The sequence below is a fragment of the Gopherus evgoodei genome, chromosome 3, assembly GCF_007399415.2.
Source record: "Gopherus evgoodei ecotype Sinaloan lineage chromosome 3, rGopEvg1_v1.p, whole genome shotgun sequence".
In the NCBI taxonomy this organism is placed as follows: Eukaryota; Metazoa; Chordata; order Testudines; family Testudinidae; genus Gopherus; species Gopherus evgoodei.
This window is the reverse complement of record NC_044324.1, coordinates 55,095,845-55,116,825: the sequence shown is the minus strand read 5'-3', so window position 1 is coordinate 55,116,825 and position 20,981 is coordinate 55,095,845. Positions and strand designations below refer to the sequence as shown.

The following is a 20,981-nucleotide window of genomic DNA, read 5'->3' as shown; positions in this document are numbered from 1 at the left end:
GCAACTTCCTTGCCCATCCCCTCCCAGTGGAAGGACTTCCCCAACCGGTCCTTGGTTCTGTTCACCCCAGCATGGCCACTGGGATGATCATGGGCTAAGCTTAAGAGCTTCCCCCGGTACTTAGTTGGAACCACCAACTGTTTTTGCGGCTGCCATTCTTCCCGGTGTCCACCAGAAAGAATTTCCTTGTATAAAAGTCCTTGGTCTATAACAAACCGGGATCGATTAGAAGAGCTGAGAGGCGGTGGGGTGCTCCGTGCCGCCGCCCAAGCTTTCTGAAGGCTGTCATCTGCTTCCTGCTCGGCCTGGAACTGTTCCCTTGAGGCTGGGGTCACCAGTTCTTCCTCAGGCTGTGGACTTGGGCTTGGTCCCTCTGTAAGCGATGTAGGTGATGGGGTTGTTTCCGTTGCTGGTGAACCGCTCTCCGCTGGTGCACCTGAGGGTATTTCAGGCTCTGGCTGAGCCTTTTGGGTATGGCTGTCTTTTGCTTCTGCCAGTTCTGGCTTGCTGGCGCCCTCTGGCGTTGAGGTTGACGATGTGGTTGCACTTGCTGGTGCTGGTTGCTGTTCCAGTTCCGGGCCTGGGACTGGAGATGCTGTGGCTGTTTCAGTGGTAGGCATGGAATCCGGGTCCACTACCTCTGTCTGGGTCTCTGGTAACACAGACGGGGCCTCTGTGGACGGCTCAGGAACAGGAATGGGTCTGGAAGCTTGCCTGGTTTGGCTACGGGTAACCATTCCCACTCTCTTGGCCCGCCTCACCTGGTTGGCCAAGTCTTCCCCCAGTAGCATGGGGATAGGATAATTGTCATAGACTGCAAAAGTCCACATTCCTGACCAGCCTTTGTACTGGACAGGCAGTTGAGCTGTAGGCAAGTCTACAGCTTGTGACATGAAGGGGTAAATTGTAACTTGGCCTTTGGGTTGATGAATTTGGGGTCAACGAAGGATTGGTGGATAGCTGACACTTGTGCCCCCGTGTCTCTCCACGCAGTAACCTTCTTTCCGCCCACTCTCAAATTTTCCCTTCGCTCCAAGGGTATTTGAGAGGCATCTGGGCCTGGGGATCTTTGGGGTGATGGTGGTGTAATGAATTGCACTCGCATGGTGTTCTTGGGACAGTTGGCCTTGATATGTCCCAGTTCATTACACTTAAAGCATCTTCCATCTGATGGGTCACTGGGCCGAGGTGAGTTACTGGAGACTGGTGAGGTTGAAGAGTAGGGTATCTGTGGCTTTACTTGGGTGGTATGTAGGGTCTTTGGCTGTCCTCGGTTGTAGGGTTTATGGTCTGTGTGCCCCCTGGGGTAATCGTTCCCCTTGACAGTAGCTTTTTTGCTTTCTGCCAGTTCCATCCATTTGGCTCCAATCTCCCCCGCCTCAGCGATAGTTTTGGGATTTCTATCTTGTATGTACCGTGTGATGTCTTCAGGAACACCATCCAAGAACTGCTCCATTTGTATGAGGAGGTTCACTTCTTCCAAGGTTTGAATGTGGTTCCTGTTAACCAGGCCTCATAGTTTTTTGCAATGTAGTAGGCGTGTTTGGGAAATGACACCTCTGGTTTCCATTTTTGGGTTCTGAAGCGCCGACGGGCATGATCTGGGGTTATCCCCATCCTGTATCTGGCCTTGGTTTGAAAAAGTTTATAGTCATTCATTTGCGGCTTGGGCATTTCAGCTGCCACCTCTGCTAAAGGTCCACTGAGGTGTGGCCTTAATTCTACCATGTACTGGTCTTCGGGGATGCTGTACCCAAGACAGGCTCTTTCAAAATTTCCAAGAAGGCCTCGGTGTCATCACCTGCCTTGTAGGTGGGAAATTTCCTGTGCTGTGGAGCAATAATTGGCGCCGGGTTGTTAGGGTTGGCTGGCACATGCAGCCCAGCTTTTGCCAACTCCAGTTCATGTTTTCTCTGTTTTTTCCTTCTCTTCATTCTCTTTTTGTTGTTTTTCCATTTCTCGGCGGTGGGCCGCCTCTCTTTCTCTCTCTCTTATTTCCATCTCTGCTTGTTTTATTTCCAGTTGTCGCCTGTGTTCAGCCTCTCTGAATTGGTCTTCGGCCTCCATTTTTGCCTTAGAAGTCATGGTTCCTGTTTTCTTGTGTTGGGGTGCCCTCCGGTGTTTATCCTTTGAACTGCAGGTTCTCTGTTGCCTCCTGAAGTCTGCCTAGCAACAGTGCTTTTTTCCCTTTTTCTCTCTAGCTAATGTTCAATGAAGGGAAACCAGAAAAACCACTTTATTTGCATGCATATAAGTGCTGGTACTTGCCTGCTAATGGGAGGGCTATTGCATGACAAAAGACCCTCAACAGTCTTCTCGCTTAACATGCAACCACAAACTGCTAGAGAGAGCAGAAAAAAAAATTCTCTCTGGTTCCCTTTTAAAACCAAACTGTTTCTCTCTGCTAAAAAGCCCTTAGCAGAGAAAAGAAAAATATAATATTCCTACTGGCTTCTGGATTCTGTCTATATCCCACCGCTGCCACCATGTTTTAACCTTATTCCCAGATTCTGGACCTTAGCGTCCAAAATTTGGGGGTTAGCATGAAAACCTCCAAGCTTAGTTACCAGCTTGGACCTGGTACTGCTGCCACCACCCAAAAAATTAGAGTGTTTTGGGGCACTCTGGTCCCACTGAAAAACCTTCCCTGGGGACCCCCAAGACCCAAATCCCTTGAGTCTCACAACAAAGGGAAATAATCCTGTTTCCCTTCCCCCCTCCAGATGCTCCTGGAGAGATACCCAGACACAAGCTCTGTGAAACTACGCAGAGTGATTCCCCCTCTCCGTTCCCAATCCTGGAACAAAAGCACTTTCCTCTTCACCCCGAGGAAATGCCAAATCAGGCTAGCAATCCAACACACAGCTCTCCCCTTGATTTCTTCCTCCCACCAATTCCCTGGTGAGTACAGACTTAATTTCCCTGAAGTAAAGAAAAACTCCAACAGGTCTTAAAAGAAAACTTTATATAAAAAGAAAGAAAAATACAAATGTTCTCTCTGTATTAAGATGATACAACACAGGGTCAATTGCTTAAAAGAATATTGAATAAACAGCCTTATTCAAAAAGAACACAAATCAAAGCACTTCAGCACTTATATTCATGCAAATACCAAAGAAAAGAAACCATAGAACTTACTATCTGATCTCTTTGTCCTTACACTTAGAAACAGAAGACTAGAAAATAGAACTACTTCTCCAAAGCTCAGAGGAAACAGGCAGACAGACAAAAGACTCAGACAGCCACTTCCCTCCACCCAAAGTTGAAAAAATCCGGTTTCCTGATTGGTTTTCTGGTCAGGGGTTTCAGGTGAAAGAGACATTAACCCTTAGCTATCTGTTTATGACAAGGCCCAACTGCATTTGGTACCTGTGAGCCCTTTCCCTATGGGGACCTGTGAACAGCAAAATGATTAAACATTTCAGTGACTCGAAAAACAGCATCTCTACAGGACAAAAACAATGCATTATATTCATTCCCCCAAAGATGCAGAGCATACAGGGCAAAGGATATAAACATTAAGTGTTCTATGTGTTTGGATCTTACCGTCACCTTAATTTTTCCTTGCAGCTTTTCTAAGTTCCTCTGCAGCTAGCATTCTCCCCAGGCATTCTGAGAGAAACAGACCATCCTGCTTGCAGCAGACACTGTCTGTGTGTTCGCTCTGTAGCATGTCAACTTTAACTAACACTCCCTGGGTAACCGTCCTTGGCTCATCCAAACCCACTCTTTTTTTTTTTTTTTTCCCCTAGGCCCAGGGTCCTAATCAATTTACCCTGTATTGAGAGCACAGCTTGTGTCAGCATAACTTGTTTCGCTCAGAGGTCAGTAACAAAAGTTACTCCAACATAAGCACCAGTAGGGACAGTGCTATGTCGGTGGGAGAGCTTCTCCCAACGATACAGCTTCTGCTGTTCGCAGGGGCTGGAGTAGTTAAGCTGGCGGAAGAGCTTTCTTCCATCGGCTAAGAGTACAGTGACCAGATGTCCTGATTTTATAGGGACAGTCCCCTTTTTCGGGTCTTTTTCTTATTTAGGCTCCTATTATCCCTCACCCCCATCTGGATTTTTCACACTTGCTGTTTGGTCACCCTAGCTTAAGGTGGCTACACAGAGAGTCTGCATTGATGCCGCTGTAATCTCCCTAGCGCAGCCGTGCCCTTAGTGTTCCCTTTGATCTCTCTCTCTCTCTCTCTCTCTCTCTCTCTCTCTGCCTTGGCAAACCAGTTATGTCAACAAGTTGGGGCCAAGGAGTCGTCTCTTCACAGTTTTAAACCTGGCTATTATGCTTGATTGTTAGGACGCTCCTTATATAGACCTGTTTTACCTTTCCTGCTTGGTTGCAATAACAACCCCTTTTACTCTCAGTCTATAGCAAGTAACCCATCATGGAGAAACAGATGCATGCACCAGATTAATTAAAAAAAAAAAAACAGATATTTCCCAGTTCATTATATCTTGTTTGTCAAGATCTGCATAGTGGATTTCTGCAAAACAGGCAGGACCACTACACAAGCCAAACAGATGGCACTGAGCTCCAGGACTTCTGTATGCAGTTTCAAGTTGTCCTGAGATCAAGTTATTTGCATCTGTGGATGATTTAGGTGGGTATCCCATCCTACCTTAGAGGAGTCTCTCACTAGTGTTGTCAGGAAGGGGGCACAAGAGAACCCTTTTCATCTCCTCTGAATCCAACCACCAAGCGAGTTCTCATTGAATTTGGGACAGGAGCATGACTCTTGCTCATGTGATGTCTGGATAGGGCGTACATAGACTTCAGCTGCAAGGGCTGCAAATGAAATCAGATAAGCCAACATGTGGCCTAGAAGCTCCAGACACGTATGCACAGCAAACAGATTTGACTGAAGGTGGTCTGTCATCCACTGGAGAAAATGGAACTTGACCTCTGAGAGAAAGACTCTGGTCACCAGAATCAATCATGGCTCCTATGCCATCATAGGACTATGATGGCATGATTTCTTATAGTTTACCCAGAGTACTAGTTGGGAGAACAGGGAGAGGAACATACTGCTGAGCTGCTGCAGTTTCCTCCCGGGATCTGCCTCTGATCAGCCATTCATGTAGATAAGAGTAAATGTGGATTCCCTTTTTCCTTAAATGTGCTGTGACCACTGCCAGGCATCTTGTGAAAAACTGTTGCTGAGAGTTTGAAGGACAATATCCTTTATTGGCAATGGTTAGGACACACTAACTGTGAGGTACTTCCTGTGGACTTCACTATAGGGAAATATGCATCTTGCAGTTGAGAGCCATGAACCAGTCACGAGCGTGAAGAAATGAAAGGATGGAAGCAAGATTTACCATCCTGATCCTGAGGCAGCATTTGTATTTGTTGAGTTTCTTCAGCTATAGCACAGGACGAAGACCTCCTTTCTTCTTCATAAGAAGGAAATACTGGGAATAGAAGCTTCTTTCCCTGAACTCTTGTGGAATCTCCTCTATGGGTCCTAGACAAAGCAATGAGACCACTTCTGCTCAAAACAATCTCTTGTAAGAAATGTCCCTTAAGAGGGCCAAGGAAGGGGGGGACTAGAGGGTTAAAAGTGGAGCTGGATGGACTAACCATGGCCAATCATCTCTAGCACCCATCTGATGTAACCACAGATTATGCCCAGGGAAAAGATTATGCCCTCTGGGCTGGCTCTGTTGTGGCTCCCAAAAATCCTGTCAACATTTGCTGATGCCCCACAGATGCAGGGGAAAAGGAAGGCTGGCATCAAGAAGAAACCTGGGTTCAACGGGGCCACGGTAATCAGGTTGTCTGGTGTGTTAAAATGGCACACTCTCATCTGGGGTTGATGACTGTATTGCTTGCAAAACAGGGCTGAGATGTGGATCTCCAAGTGGAATTAGAGTCTTTTTAAAGGAGTGCACGGCATTGTCTGTCTGCTCACTAAATGGTTCCATGGCTTCAAATGACAGGTCCTCAATCGTGGCTTATATGCGTCCCTGCTAATGCCCAGTCCTTGAAGCCATGACACTCCGCACACAGTCACCGCTGTGGCCACAAATACAGCCAATGCCCACCTGTAGGCCCATCTATGATTATTTCTTTGAGCTTTTCCCTGTCCTATGGTGGAAATTTTGATAAAGAGGACATTGCTCTACCCAGGTCAAAGAATCATAGTTGGCCAATGGGCTGATATTTTGCCACCCATAGCAGGGTCTATGCTTCATTTATATGGATGGCAATCCTAACCAGGACAGAAGTTGTCAATATGTTGAACTGTTGATTTTTTTTTCTTGTATGACAGATGTATCTATTACTAGAATCTCTACAACTCTCATAAGGAATTCCTGAAGTAAGCCAGCACGGAGGCTACCACTTCATCAGCTGACAAGGATGAAAAGTCCTTAAGTGGGAAAGTAGAGTGGAGGCGTTGCTCTGGTCCGAGGTCTCCTCCTTCCTGGTTCCCTCCTCTCCCCCTGCCTTGGTTTCAGTGAGCTAACCATGGATGCCACTGGGAACAGTGATCTCTTTCTCCTTCTGGAGTGTGGTAGACATTGGCTCTTAGAAGCACATGGAGGTTGGACCCCAATATGTTCAATAGGGCCACAGTGGCATGTCCTATGGATGTGGCTGGCTCATCTGATATTGGCCAGTTCAATGTCAATCCTGATGTGACGGTAGCTGAACCCTATAGGGTCTGCCAAGTGGTCTTTCAGTGGTGTCACCCATAGATCTCAGAGGAGAGGATTCCAGTGATGCACTCTAGTGAAGGAGTAAATCAATAATAGCAGTGCCGGGGCTTACAGAGCTCTCTATACAAGGACTGAGGACATGCTTGGTTCTTCTGGGGGCACATCAGGTGGCCTTTGTTCAGCTGCAGGCATCAATGCCAAAGGTTGTGCCACCAATACCAGGGTTGGCACTGGATAATTTTTTTCTCTATGCCACAAGCCCTCAATGTCACACATGAGGTCAGTGGTTCTCTCCTGAGGCCTTATGCAGTCTGTCATGGGTGGGTAGGCCCTTAGCTCAATCTAGAATATCTGCTTCTGTGTTTGGGGAAGTCTCGCTCTGGGCCTGAAGCAAAAACAGTGACAGCTCTGGTACTGACACCTGGTACAATGTTTTTTGTGCCAGTGCTGCTGTCAGCACTGGATCTTTTCTCTGTGCTGGTTTTAGGTGTTGTATCTGTTAGAGTAGGCACATAAAGAAGTCTGTTTGCCTGACAGCTGGGTTCTGATACCTCTTTCCTCAGGGTATGAAAAGATCTTCATAGATTTGCAGGACACATGGACCCCTTGTGCATCCTCAAAGAGAAAGACCAGCACATTGAGAATTTATCCAGTATATCAGTGGTCCCCCAACTTTTCACATGGTGTCTCCCGGTCTGCCCTCCCACTCCTGGGAGCGGCAGTCAGGAGCTGGGGCCAGTAGCAGGGCTGTGGCTCCCAGAAGATGGGGGATGCACAGACAGGGGTAAGGGGACTGAGGCTGGGGCCGGAGCCACAGCCGGGCTAGGGGCCAGTGGCTGAGAGCGGAGCCAGGGCCAGGAGCAGGCTGGCACTTCCTCCTCGTGCCCCATGAGGGCTGTCCAGGGCCCCGCCACACTTCCCCCTCCCCAGAACGTTCCCCCATGTCGTCCCCTACCAGTTTGGAGACCACTGCAGTCTATGGATCTCTCCTAGACAGAGGAGGTATCTGCTGTGTCCACCTTCAGTTAAATTCACCTATCACAGGAATGGCAAGATTTGTAGCCCACAAGTTTACAATTAGCCATGTTAAGATGCCCTGTACAAAGGGAAATGCAAGACTCTACCCATCGCTGCACAGAAATACAGGTGCCAAGTTTGACTTTTGAATTAGACAGCTTTCATCTCATTCCCCCATTTGAATATTGTTCATAAAGGACTAAACTGGGCACAGTACAGGGGTAGAAAGAAGGCATCAGCTGGCACTCAGAGTTAGCAACACAGTGCGTGTTCTGGTTCCCACGTAATTTGCCATAGCCCTTTGCTATAGCATAGTCCTTTTTGCTGGCCAGCATACAGGATGGTTGACCCATGGGTCTGCTCACAGTTCACTCCTTTCTGCCTGTCACGGGCAATGCTCTGGAACTGCTCCCTACAAAGCCACTCAGGACTCTGGTGAAGTCTCCTCTCTGTGAACGGATTGTCTTCAGTGCAAGAAGCTCATATACCTTCACCTTCCTGGGTCACACTTTGGAGCGTTCAGCATCCTCTGCCCCTTCATGCGCTTCTCACAGTGAGTCCACCCAGGTGGGGTCCTGGGGAAACCAGAGGGTCCTGCACCCTAACTTCACAGTCAGACGTGACTCTTAGCCAGCCAGTAAAACAGAGGTTTATTAGACAAACAGGAACACTGTCTAAAATAGAGCTTGTAGGTATAGAGAACAGGACTCCTCAGCCAGGTCCATTTTGGGGGGCAGTGAGACAGACACTCAGGTCTGCACTCACTCCACGTCCCCAGCCAACTCCAAACTGAAACTCTCCAGCCCCATCTCCGCTGGGCTTTGTCTCTTTCCCAGGCCAGGAGGTCACCTGATCTCTTTGTTCTCCAACACCTTCAATTGGCACCTTGCAGGGGAGAGGCCCAGGCCATCAGTTGCCAGGAGACAGGGTGTCGGCCATTCTCTGTGCAGACAGCATTGCTCCCCAGCCATCTCAGGCTCTGCAACAATCACACCTCCTTATCCCACCACCTAGATACTTAAGGAGTGCATAGAGGAAAGTGAGGCAGCCACACAGCATTCAGAGAAAACATTAAGAACATTCCCACTTCGTCACACTGCCCCCTTACGAGACAGTTGTCCAATCGATGGGGAGAACACAACCGTATTTGCCCCTGCACTTCATTGAGTGTTTGGGCTTTATTTTGACATGTCTGACCTATGCTTCAGTTAGCATTAGATTTTAGCTCCTCAAAGCAGGGACCTCATCTTCTCTTTGTATAACACCAAAGCACGTGGTCGACACTATATAATATCTATCTCAAGACAAATGCTACAGTGATAGGAACAACAGTTTAAAAACTAATGAGCACCTAGAATCCTGTCTCGGTGCAGCTCAAACACAGTTAGTACCTATATTTCCCTCTTCTCCAAAATCAAAGGAGGAACTATTTTCAATCTGGTTTGGATAGCTTTGGAGGAGGCATATAGAAACAGGACATTGGTGCCTTCTGCCTTGCCAGACTTAGCACTCCCTCCTCTGGCAGGGACAGGGCCTGGGGTAAATCAGCCCCACTCTGGAGTGTGTATCTTCCCACTTCGTGGTTGTTTCTCAGAGCCTTCCTGGTAGGCCTCGGGGCAGGCCTGAAGAGTCCTCCTCTGCTAAACAAAGGGAAACAAGTCTAACACACACTAAAACAAAAAGGGGAATACCTTTCCTTGCCCCCCCCCACCTCACCGGGACAGGTGTCAGTCCTTCCCCTAAACAGGCACTGGGTTTGGGCATCTCCCCTATGGGGAGGAGCACAGTCTCACACTGGAGAAGTGTATCTTCCTGCTGCTGCCAGCTTTTCAGCAGTTTGTCCTGCCCGCAGGGAGCAGTTTTAACAGGTTTCTGGCAGCCCTTAATTGGACTCAGGTGTCCCTAATTGACCAGAAGTAACCCCTTCCCCGCTTGTAGGAAAAAGGGCCTTTAGCATTCTAGGGCTAATATACCTGTTTTCCCAGACCCTCCTGCAGCCGTCCTGCCTGACTTTGTCACAACATATAACAGAAACAATCTTGAAATCCACTCAAAAAACCTAAGAAATAATTTCAGGAATTAATCATGCCCCTGAATTACCATGCCACTTTGTGGTTTTATAACCATATTTTAAAGAAATTCTCTTCTACTTCTGTATAAAAGACTCACACAAAAATGGAACAAACAAGTATACTGAAAATACTTTTCATCGAATCTATCAGCTATATTAAGTGTCATTTGTAACACAAGTAAGTAGAATTAAGGCCAAAGATTGATTTTTAAATTGACACAAAACCCCTCAGTTTTCTTAGTATGCAAAATTTCCTATTATAAAGAAGTGTAGACAGCCTGTTTAGATCACATATAATTCACAGATTGAAAGAACATGCTCTCCTGGCCCATTTTCTCCCATTTCAGACCCATGTAAAACCCAAGGATTATGATTTCACTACAGAAGCAGAAATGCCTTTAATAAGTGAAAACAAATACTGAGGATGTTTGGGAAAGTGAGGGAAAAGGAGGCTTGCCCATAAAGTGTCTCTTCTCTCCTTTCATCTACACCTTCTTCCACACACACCCCTACAAAAACATGAATTCGATATTCACTTGAGTCACGCTATCATAAAAGTAGATAAAAAATCAATTAAGGCTGACACAACTTCATTTTTCTTCATTACATGATGACATCAGGAAAGGATTATCAAGCGAGCTGCAATATCTGAACACTGAAGGTCAATTTAAAGCAGAGGATTTAAACAACATTTCTGAGCTCCTTTCATTTAACAGTAAAAGAAAATTACAGGGTATAGCTGAGCAAGGAAAAAATATGAAATAAGGTCCAGGATGAAACACAGTATCTATCAAGAATCATCCTGGATTGATAATTATAATAGAAGAAATAACTATAATGGAAGAAATGACAATGACCAGTATAAAATACTGAGGTCCCTGAGATGGTGTTAAATTTCAGTGGGCTATGCAGTGTCTTCCATTTCTGTTCACTATTAGGTTTCATAGCTGATATTTAAACAGTACATCCATGCCAATACTAAAGCTAACCAGGTAAGATACTTTTCACTGTTGCTGGATAACGGACTCAAATCCTGCTTAAATATCCAGGATTTTTTCTAACGCTGCACATTGATGAATGCTCTGCATTTACACGTGCTGCCCCAGATGTTCTGGCATACACAGACTATGTGCAAGCACTGCTAAATAGTAAGGCTATAAAGCACTCATAAGCTCTATGACGTATGACAATACAGCCACGCTGACAGCAAGCGAAAATTGTGCCAGCACACAAGTAGATAAAATCAAGCGCAGCACTCATGTAAGTAAGAGGATATACCTTTTTCCAGGCAGGGTTGCTCTCTGGTAATTTATTACCCTTGTTTAAGAAAAAGTTATGCTTATCGCTGACAATTTAGCAAGCTTGCTATATTTCATGTACAAATGACCTTGGGAGAAAAAAACGTCTGAATACAGAATTCCCTGCATTTTTAACCAAAACCCTCTATGTATCTCATGATCAGTTCAGCACTATTTTACTTGTTTTTCCCCCAGTAGGTTTTCACCATATGGTGAAACAACTTTGTTCTGGAAACTACTTAAAACTAAGCCACTCACTTCTACATAGAATAAAATGGGATATCTAGCCACAATGCACACTGTGCATTGTGCATCAACCAAGCAGCACTGACGCAAGGAGCCATGCATGAATAGGCACAGGCAATATACTAACTGCGGCTGCTTTATGTCAACGTAACTAGTGTCAGCAAAAGTTTGTATTGTAGACATGCCCTAAATCATTTTTGAAAATGAGACTTAGGCTCAGATTTTTTTAAAAGGTATTCAGGAGTAATTCCATTCAGTGGTGTGATGCCTTAGTGCCTACAATCACATTGAAGTTTCCCACAGCTGGATTTCCTTTCCCTGTTCACTTACCAAGATACTGGAAATGCTCCATGCTCCCCTGTAAAGGTGAGTGTGGGTTGTTGGATTTTTTTAAACTTCTGAAGGTGTAGTCAGTCTCTGGATCAATTTTCTAGCCCAAATCAGAAATGGAGTACTGTGATCACCTGGTTAATCTTGTCAGCTGGTATTTGCTAATATTCAGCAATTTTACTCAACATTTCTAAAGTGGTTCTAAAACTCTGCCTTGGCTCCTCTGAGATATATCTATGGAACAATATTGTATCCCTTTGGGAAGGTCTAACTGCGAGTTTTAAATTTAGACAGTGATGGGGTGGGGGAGAACGGGAGAGGAGAGAACGCTTCAGTTTTCATAACTTTCTCCCTGGATTACCAGCTGTTGGCAACACTGATAGGGGGTAGTGTATCTATTTTGTTTGTACGCTGCTTAGTTCAGTTCTGTGTGGCATGCTGCAGTAAAATGTTCAAAGACATACTTTGCGCATGTGGAATACTATCAGATTTTAGTAAACACCAAGCACAGACAGCAAAACACCACATCGCCTGGATTCTTCCAAACGAGAATGAAAACTGCAGTCCATAGCCAAACACTTCAATCTGGTCAGTCTATCTTTGTAGAGAGAAGCATTCAGGTCTCTGAATAGTTGACTTGGTCTGCTCAACTTGCATAGTCAGACAGAGAACTTTGCCTGCAGCTAAGTATTGCAGATTTTGACATATCTGCATGTAAGATACTCATTCCCTAGATTTGTATAAGGCACTCTTTTCCACAGAAGAGAAGCAAGTTAAACAGGCAGTTACACACCTTCTTCTTACTAAGTTCAGACTCTGAGCTCTTTACACAGAGTCCCTATTTAAAGCGGATAACTGTTAGCCAAACATGACTTTGTAACAGGGTTTAGTCACTGCTGGGGCACCCCTTTGTGGCTGCATCTGGGGATTGGCTATACCTAGTGTGAGGCCCCCTTCCTTCTCTTACTCATGCCAGGTCCCCTCTTGCTCTCTTGGCGGCAGAGAAGCTGGACGCCACTCTGCACCTGCCTGAGGTTTGCGGTTCCAGGGCCAACGCTACCACAAAGTACAGCCCCTGTCAGCACCACTTTGTGTCTGCCCAAAGGCTTACAATTTGGGGCAGCAATGCCTCCCTCTGCTCCCGCAAACTATGCCCATGTTAAAAAGTGAAGGGCATGGTCCTTGCCACCCTTGGTTCCAGCATTGGTGGCCCCCTCACTTCCAAAAAGGTTCCAGCACCCTTGCACCCAGCCCTGCCTCTCCCTGCTCCGGGCCCAGTGCTTAGGGGTTAAAGGGGCCATGAGCTGGCTGGGAGGGTAGCACAGCGCTCCCCAACTACAGGGCCCTGCACAGTTGCCCACCCGTAAGGCTGGTCCTGCCCTCCCCAATTGATACACACCTCCACATCTGCACTGCCCAGCTCTAAAGGTAGTGCCTCTGTCAGCAGCAGCAGCACAGAAGTATAGATGGCAATACTGTGACTTCGCTACAATAGCCTTGCGACCACTGTCCCCACAACCCTCTTTTGGGTCGGGACCCCCTGGTTATCCTCAGGGAATTTCAGATGGAAATATCTGAAATCATGAAACTGACAATTTTAAAAATCCTTTGAGTGTGAAATTGACCAAAATGGACCGTGAATTTGGTAGGGCTCCCTATAGCTCCTATCTGTTAATATTTCCCTCCATGAGTTAGGTAGAAAGATCAAGGTATGATAACATCTGGAGAAAAAACAAGGTTATATTCAGGTGGAACCAAACATGAGAGAGGTGTAGGGATCATCATGACTAGCGCTGCAAAAAAAAAAAATCATTTATGAATTGGCTGCCAATATCAGATAAGCTACTGGCAGATAAATTCCTCTCTCAGCACATTAAGTGCACCATAGTTCAGGAATACGCTCCAAAAAACGATGCAGATGAAGAGGATAAAGAGAGATTCTGTACAGAATTGAACAATGTAATGAAAGAGGTACCAAACCACGATCTTGTCCGGGTTACGGGAGATTTAAATGCCCGGATCGGAAATGAAAGAAAAGATTGGGAAACAAATAGTCATCGGCCACAGACAACTGGACAACGACAGACAATGGCACAAGACATTGTTTTTGGCGCAAAATTCAAGCTTAGCATCTGCAATTCTTTCTTCCAACATACACAAAAAACATGGATTTCTCCAGATGGCCGTACGCAAAATGAGATTGACTAACACAGATGTAGTGTTAGTCAGAGGTGGAAAACATCAGTGTTAGACACAAGAATATTTAGAGGAGCAGATATGGGGAGCGATCACTACTTGCTGAAAGCAACATCAAATTGAAGTTTAAAGCACTCAAAAAGAAATGACACATTTAGATTATTCAATGCACAGAAACTACAAGATTGCAGACTATGAAGAGAGTACAAGATAGAGGTCAAGAACAGGTTTGAGGATCTTAAAGAAAACAAAGTGGAAAAATACTGGGATCTTTTCAAAACAGTTATGTTAGAAGCAGCTGAAAAGATAATTGGTAGAAAGAGAGGAAGCAATAAACAACAGTGGATGTCAGAAGAAACATGGAAAATTATAGACAAAAGAAGAAAATAAAAGGCTCCAATACTACAACATGTGACTGAAGAAACAAAACAGACCTATGGGAACCTTGACAAAGCAGTAAAGAAACAATGCAAATAAGAAACGAAACTGAATAGAAAGTAAGGCTAGTGAAGCTGAAGAAGCAGGAGAAAGAAGTGATACACGAATAGTCTACACGATCCTGAAACAGTTAACAGGATATGGATCAAAATTCAGACATGTCTCAGTGGAAGGGAAACAAGGAGAACTTTTGAACACACAGGAGGAACAAGAAAATAGATGGGTGGAACATTTCAAAGAAGAGCTAAACCAACCAGAACCAATTACAAGACTGAAATTTAAACAGTGACAAACCATTAGACCTAGATATAGATGTATCTGAGGTAAAAATCAAAGTAGTAAAAACAGGATTGCAGAAGCTGAAAAACAACAAGGTACCTTGTAGAAGAGTGCTGGTGCAAGGCACCTAATTAGCCCCTGCTCAGCCAGCCCCAATCAGGGGAAATAGATTGGGGCTGGGGAGAAGCCTGGTGCCTGGCCTTTAGAACTGGCTGCACCTGCGGGCCTGAGGATTCAAGGGCTGTAAAGGCTGGCTGGCAGCCAGAAAGGGGGGAATGGCCAGGGGAAGGTCAGTCTCCGGGCAGTGGGCAGATGCTGTTTAGAAGAGGAGATTATCAGGCCTGCAAACTCTGTATATAGCAGAACACTGGTGCTGGGAGAACATTGTGTAAATAAAAGCCATGGGTGCTGCATAACTAGAAGACACTGAGCTTTGTTGGGGAAACCAGTGGGCCCCAGGAAGACAGGCAGGCAGAGGACTTGTCATACACCTGGTTTGGACAGCATGCATCCCGAGATGCTTAAATATGGAGGTGAAGACATGGAATCAGTCATCTGTTTGTTATGCAACAAAATACAGATGGAGGAGAAAGTGTCGGAAGAATGGACCCTCAGTATCATAATCAAGTTACCAAAGAAAATGAGACTTAGGCTCACCAAAGAAAGCTGATCTATACAATTGCTCAGATTGGAGGGGAATAACTTCTATCTGTCACAGGAAAACTATTAGCAGTAGCCCTCCTGAACAGAATGAAAGGAAAAATGGATACCATCCTATGTGAACAACAATCTGGATTTAGACAAGGGAGATCGTACACAGACACTACTTTCACCCTGAGACGAATTACTGAGAACACAATTGAATTCCAATGCAGTCCTGCCATCAGTTTGGTGGACTTTCAAAGGAATTTGATAGTGTAAACAGAAACAATGGGGGAAATTCCAACAAAATTAATCAACATTATGAAGGCATTCTATGCCAACTCAAGATGCTGCTTTAAAATGAAAAAATGGATTGAGTAAGCCATTCAGCATCAAGACAGGTGTAAGGGAGGGTTACTTCCTATCTCCTTTTTTGTTTATGCTAGTCATCAACTATGGATTAAAACAATGTGATAGTGATACATATGGCCTAAATGGAACAATTCAAGGCTATTTGATCTAGACTCTGTTGACAACATCGCTCTTATCAACGAAAATGCCAACAGACTACAAAAATGCACAAATCAAGTAGAAGTAATGGAGAAGATAGGTTTGACATACAATGCAAAGAAGTGTGAAATCATGTTAATGGGGACTACGGGACAGAAACCAAAATTGAAGATGAGAAACTGGAGAAGGTGAACAATTTTACGTATTGTGATAGACCCAGGTTAGTTAGGAACAGCAGAGTAGTAGAAGGGAGATATATTGGCCACTGGATAAGCAGTTTTCTGTTCCCGAGTGACCAGAGCAAGGGCTGCTCCAGGCTAATGAGAACGCCTGACTCCAATTAACCTGCTAAGAATCAGGTAAGGCTGTTAAGCACCTGACTCTAATTAAGGCCCCTCTGATGCTATAAAAGGGCTCACTCCAGTCAGGCTAGAGACAGCCAGTGGAGAGGAAGTGTGTGTGAGGAACTAGGAACAAGAGGTGTGCAAGAAGCTGAGAGTGAGTAGGCATACTGCTGGAGGACTGAGAAGTACAAGCGTTATCAGACATCAGGAGGAAGGTCTGGTGGTGAGGACAAAGGTGGTGTTGGGAGGAGGCCATGGGGAAGTAGCCCAGGGAGTTGTAGCTGTCACAACAACTTTACCAGGAAACACTCTAGACAGCTGCAGTCCACGGGGCCCTGGGCTGGAACCCGGAGTAGAGGGAGGGCCTGCATTCCCCCCCCCCCCCCAAACCTCCCACCTCCTGATCAAATACAGGAGGAACTGACCTCGACTGTGGCTTCTACCAGAGGGGAAGGTCTCTGGGCTGTTTCCCGACCCACAGAGTGAATCTGTGAGGTGAGAAAATCTGTCAATAAGCACAGGACCCACCAAGATATAGGAGGAACTTTGTCACAGTATCTTGGAAGTACCATCAGCCAAGATGGTACCAGTTCGGAGGAAAGAAGAATTGGGAAGGAAAATGCTGCATTTGGAAGACTCAAAAACATCTGGCAACTCAAAAAGACATCTGCCTCAAGACAAAACTGAATGTGTAGAAAGCAACTGTTATTGCCATCACAACATATAGCACTGAGACATGGCAACTTACCAAGAAAGATACGCAAAAGCTGGATTCATTTACTCACAAGTGTTTGAGAAGAACATTGGAAATAACATACAGAGATAGGAAGACAAATGAAGAAGTCAGAAAAATTACTGGACAAGGCACTCTCACAAATTATCTACAAAAGACGACATCAGTGGCTGGGACATCTGCTGAGAATGGAAAGAGAACACTTACCAAATACTGCCCTTGAATGGAAGCCAAAAAATGCAAGAAGAAAGAGGAAGAGCGCAAATAACATGGAAACAAACAGTTCTGAATGACATCAAGTACCCCAACATGAAATGGGAAGATCTGGAGAGTAAAGTAGTTGATAGGCAAGGATGGCAAATGCAGATATCCCAACCTGCAGCAAAGCACGGGATGGACTAAACTCTAAGGTAAGTGCCTACAAGCAGAGGCATCAGTTCAGATATTTGGGGGGGGGCAATTCCAGTCCCCGCCAACTATGCAGAAAGGACTCCGCTCTGGTCCTACTTGTCCCAACCTCCTCCCCCACACTGGGGCAGCAGGTCTCCCTCAGCTAGGGAGCCTGAGTCTCCCATCTCTCTTACCCATCTGCTTCATTGAGCCAGTGCTGCCAGGAGTAGAGTTCTCAGCAGACTCCCCTGTGCTCTGCTGTACAGGAACTGACTCCCAACACTTTTAGGCCCAGCCACCCCTCCACCTGGATGATAGGGCAGCAGGGCCAAATTTGAGTGATGCTGCAACCTCATGTGCCAGGTTTCAATGCCATTCACTAATATTTGGCTCATATGCTCCTCCAACTGTAAAAAGGGGCAGCTGGTTCAAATTTCAGTGGTGTTGCAGCCAAGCAGCCAAAGTGATGCTCCGGTTGGCTCTGGCAGCAGCTGTACTGATTTAGCATGGGGCCAATACTTAAAAAATGCAAAAACCTGGGGGTGGAAGGGCATTCACCACTTCCTCCTCAATTGGTACCCCTGCCTAGGATCCCTAGTCAAAGACCAGGAATCTATTGTGCTAGGTGTTGTACTAATACAGAACAAAGACAGTCCCTGCTCCAAAGAGCTTACAATTATTGCCTTCCTTTCTTCTGGAACTTATAATCATTTTCCCTACTCTGCTGCGCACACAGGTGAACCAAAGATGCAAATGGCTGATGCAAATCCATTCCCCCTCCCTATTGCTTTTCTTCCTTTTTTGGGCTTCAAAAAAAGTCAGAAAGATACTACTTTATAAAGCACGTGGGTTACACAGGCAGAACAAGGGACGCTACAGACAAGGAAGAAGGAGTGAAATTGAAAAGCAAAAAACTCGTCATGCAGACTAATTTGTGATGAATTTAAGCAATCAGTAATGTCAGGGAAGAATGGGTAAGTGGAGGTGATCAATTATAGGCTAACATGAAACAGATGGAAGGGTTCAAAGGTGAGATGGAAAAGAAAGCGTGTCCTTGAGGAGTTCCAGGTAAATTACACTGAGAAGTCCAAGTGTATTGAGTCATACTAAAGAGGCAGGAGGGAAAGGCAAATGGAATGAATGAACAGACGTGATGACAAAAGTAGGAGTTGAACAAGTCCATGGAGAGCTTTTTGATAGGAATATTTTTTGTCTTGGATCCTGAGATGGGTAGGAGTGAAATGGTCTCAGTTTCTGAAATGACAAAGTAGTATGGCCCTATTCATCTGTATCCAAAACTGAAGGATTTAGGAAGACTAAGATGATTTTGCGGTAGTACACAGATGAAATACAGCTATAGGCTTCACCCTTGAATAAGATTAGAAGCTAATTTTTGGGCCATCTTGTCCAACACAGATATAAAAAATCCTTTAGCCAAATTCTGTGTTGGAAATCCACTCCCTTGTTAAACTTCTCTAATTATATAATTCCACTTCAAGACCTCACTGTCTTGAAGATGATCTTTTCGCTTCCAATCACTAACAAAAACTTACATTTCCATCTTCATTAGTCTTGCATACTGACTAGGCAAAGTACTGCAATTCATTCTTGTCTTTCATTTCTATGGGTATTTGTAGAATACAAGTAAGCTGTGCATATCCAATTCATTTAGTCTCCAGTGGACATACCCTCTGACCCACTAATCATTTGTACAGCTGTTTTTTTCCTCTTTTGGGCAGCAAATTCTGCAGAGTCCTGGGAAGAACAGAACGCTACCAGAAGTCAGAGCTAAAACTAGACATAATATGCATTTCTTCTTCCATAATTCCTTCATCTAAATGTTGGCTCAAAGAAGATATCCAATCTTGAGTACCAAGTAAATATCTAATTTAAAGACTGATAGTCACATACTTAAAGCCACTAAAACCACACTTGAGTTTAGTGTATTTACACACCAAAAAAGCATATTAGCACAGAGAGTGATATTACTTTCCCTAGGAAGATTAGTCAAAAAAAAATATTGGCAGTGTCAGGAATTCTGTGAAGAGTTCTCAAGATCTGCAGCAAGACTTGAGTTTGGCCTGGATATATCTTTGCTGTTCCCCTTAAAAAATTGTCACACTTGACAGAGTTAGGCCTTGTCTACACGACAGAGCTTGTCAGTTTAACTTGCATTGACTATCAAAAACCTGTATAATTACATCGCTTGTGCGTGTTCACATAATGCTCCTTCAGTCAGCAGAGCACATCCAGTTGCTGCTCTAGCACCAACAGAGAGAGCAGTGCACTGTGGGTAGCTATCCCACTGTGCTACTCAACATCTTTTGCAGCTAGGACTTGTGGGAAGCCAGAATGGATTGCAGTGCATCACAAGTGTGGACTCTATGTCCCATGATGCAGTTTTTTTCTGTCCCAGCATTCTATGGGCTTCCAACTGCATTTCGTAGCATTTTACAACAGCTCCATCTTTACTGTGCGCCCACCATCTCTGTCTGAAAGAATGGATACCACACTGCTATCTACTGTTGTGGTCACTGTTATGAACATATTGCGGATGGCCATGCAGGATATCACGAGCTCCCAATCTGAACAGGAATCAGAGTTGCCTGACCTGCTGTGTGCCATAGAAACAAACACCACCAGATTACTTTTGGCATTCACGGAGCAGCTGAGCACAGTGGACCATTGCTTTGGGGTTTGGGAAACAAGCACTGAGTGGTCAGACTTCATTGTTATGCAGGCCTGGGATGACAAGCACCTGCCTGGAACTGTGTGCAGAGCTCACCCCAGAACTGCAGCACAAGGGCACCAAAATGAGAGCTGCCCTCTCACTGGAGAAGCACGTGGCTATCGCTGCATGGAAGCTGGCAACTCCAGATTACTACTGGTCAGACATGAATCAGTTTGGAGTCAGGAAATCAACCGTTGGGGCTGCAGTAAAACAAGTGTGCAGGGCCATTAATTGCATCCTGCTACAAAGGACTGTGACTCTTGGCAATAAGTGTGAAGAAGTGGATGGCTTTGCGGCAATGGGATTCCCAAACCACGGCAGGTGACAGATGGCATGCATATTCCAATTTTGGCCCTGGACCATCTTGTGACAGAGTACATCAATAAAAAGGGGTACTTCCCTATAGTATTGCAGGCGGTTGTGGATCACGGTGGGCATTTCATTGACATAAACATGGGATGGTCTGGGAAGGTGCATGACACACATCTTCAGGAACACTGGCATTGACTAGCAAAAACCAGTATAGTTACTTCGCTTGTGCATGTTCACACAATGCTCCAACCAGGAACTTTGTTCCCCTACTGGAATCTTATGGTGTGGAATGTTGAAATGCCCATAGTGATCCTAGAAGGCCCGGTGTATCCGTTACTCTCATGGCTCATGAAGCCTTACATGGGAAACCTTGACAGCAGCAAGAAGTGCTTCAGCAAGAGGTTGAGCAGGTGCAGAATGACCACCGAATATGCCTTTGGCAGATTAAAAGTGCACTGGTGCTACCTTAATGATGGATTAGGCCTAAATCAAGAAAATATTCCTGTGATCATAGAGGCCTGCTGCATGCTCCATATTTGTGAGGCTAAGGGTGAAAAGTTTCCCCCAGGGTGGAGCACACAGGTGGATCGCCTGTGTTATAACCTTAGTCCCAGATTTGGACCTTAGCGTCCAAAATATGGGGGTTAGCATGAAAACCTCCAAGCTTAGTTACCAGCTTGGACCTGGTACCTGCTGCCACCACCCAAAAAATTAGAGTGTTTTGGGGCACTCTGGTCCCCCTGAAAAACCTTCCCTGGGGACCCCAAGACCCAAATCCCTTG

General features: G+C 45.4%; 1 protein-coding gene across 1 annotated transcript in view; it reads right to left on the bottom strand.

Annotated features, from left to right (window-relative positions):
- Positions 1 to 20,981, bottom strand: part of LRRC1 (leucine rich repeat containing 1) — a 133,372-nt gene that overhangs the window by 73,335 nt on the left and 39,056 nt on the right. The window contains 1 exon segment of the mRNA XM_030555619.1: positions 9,820 to 9,831. Within this exon segment, the coding sequence (XP_030411479.1) occupies positions 9,820 to 9,831 (12 nt within the window).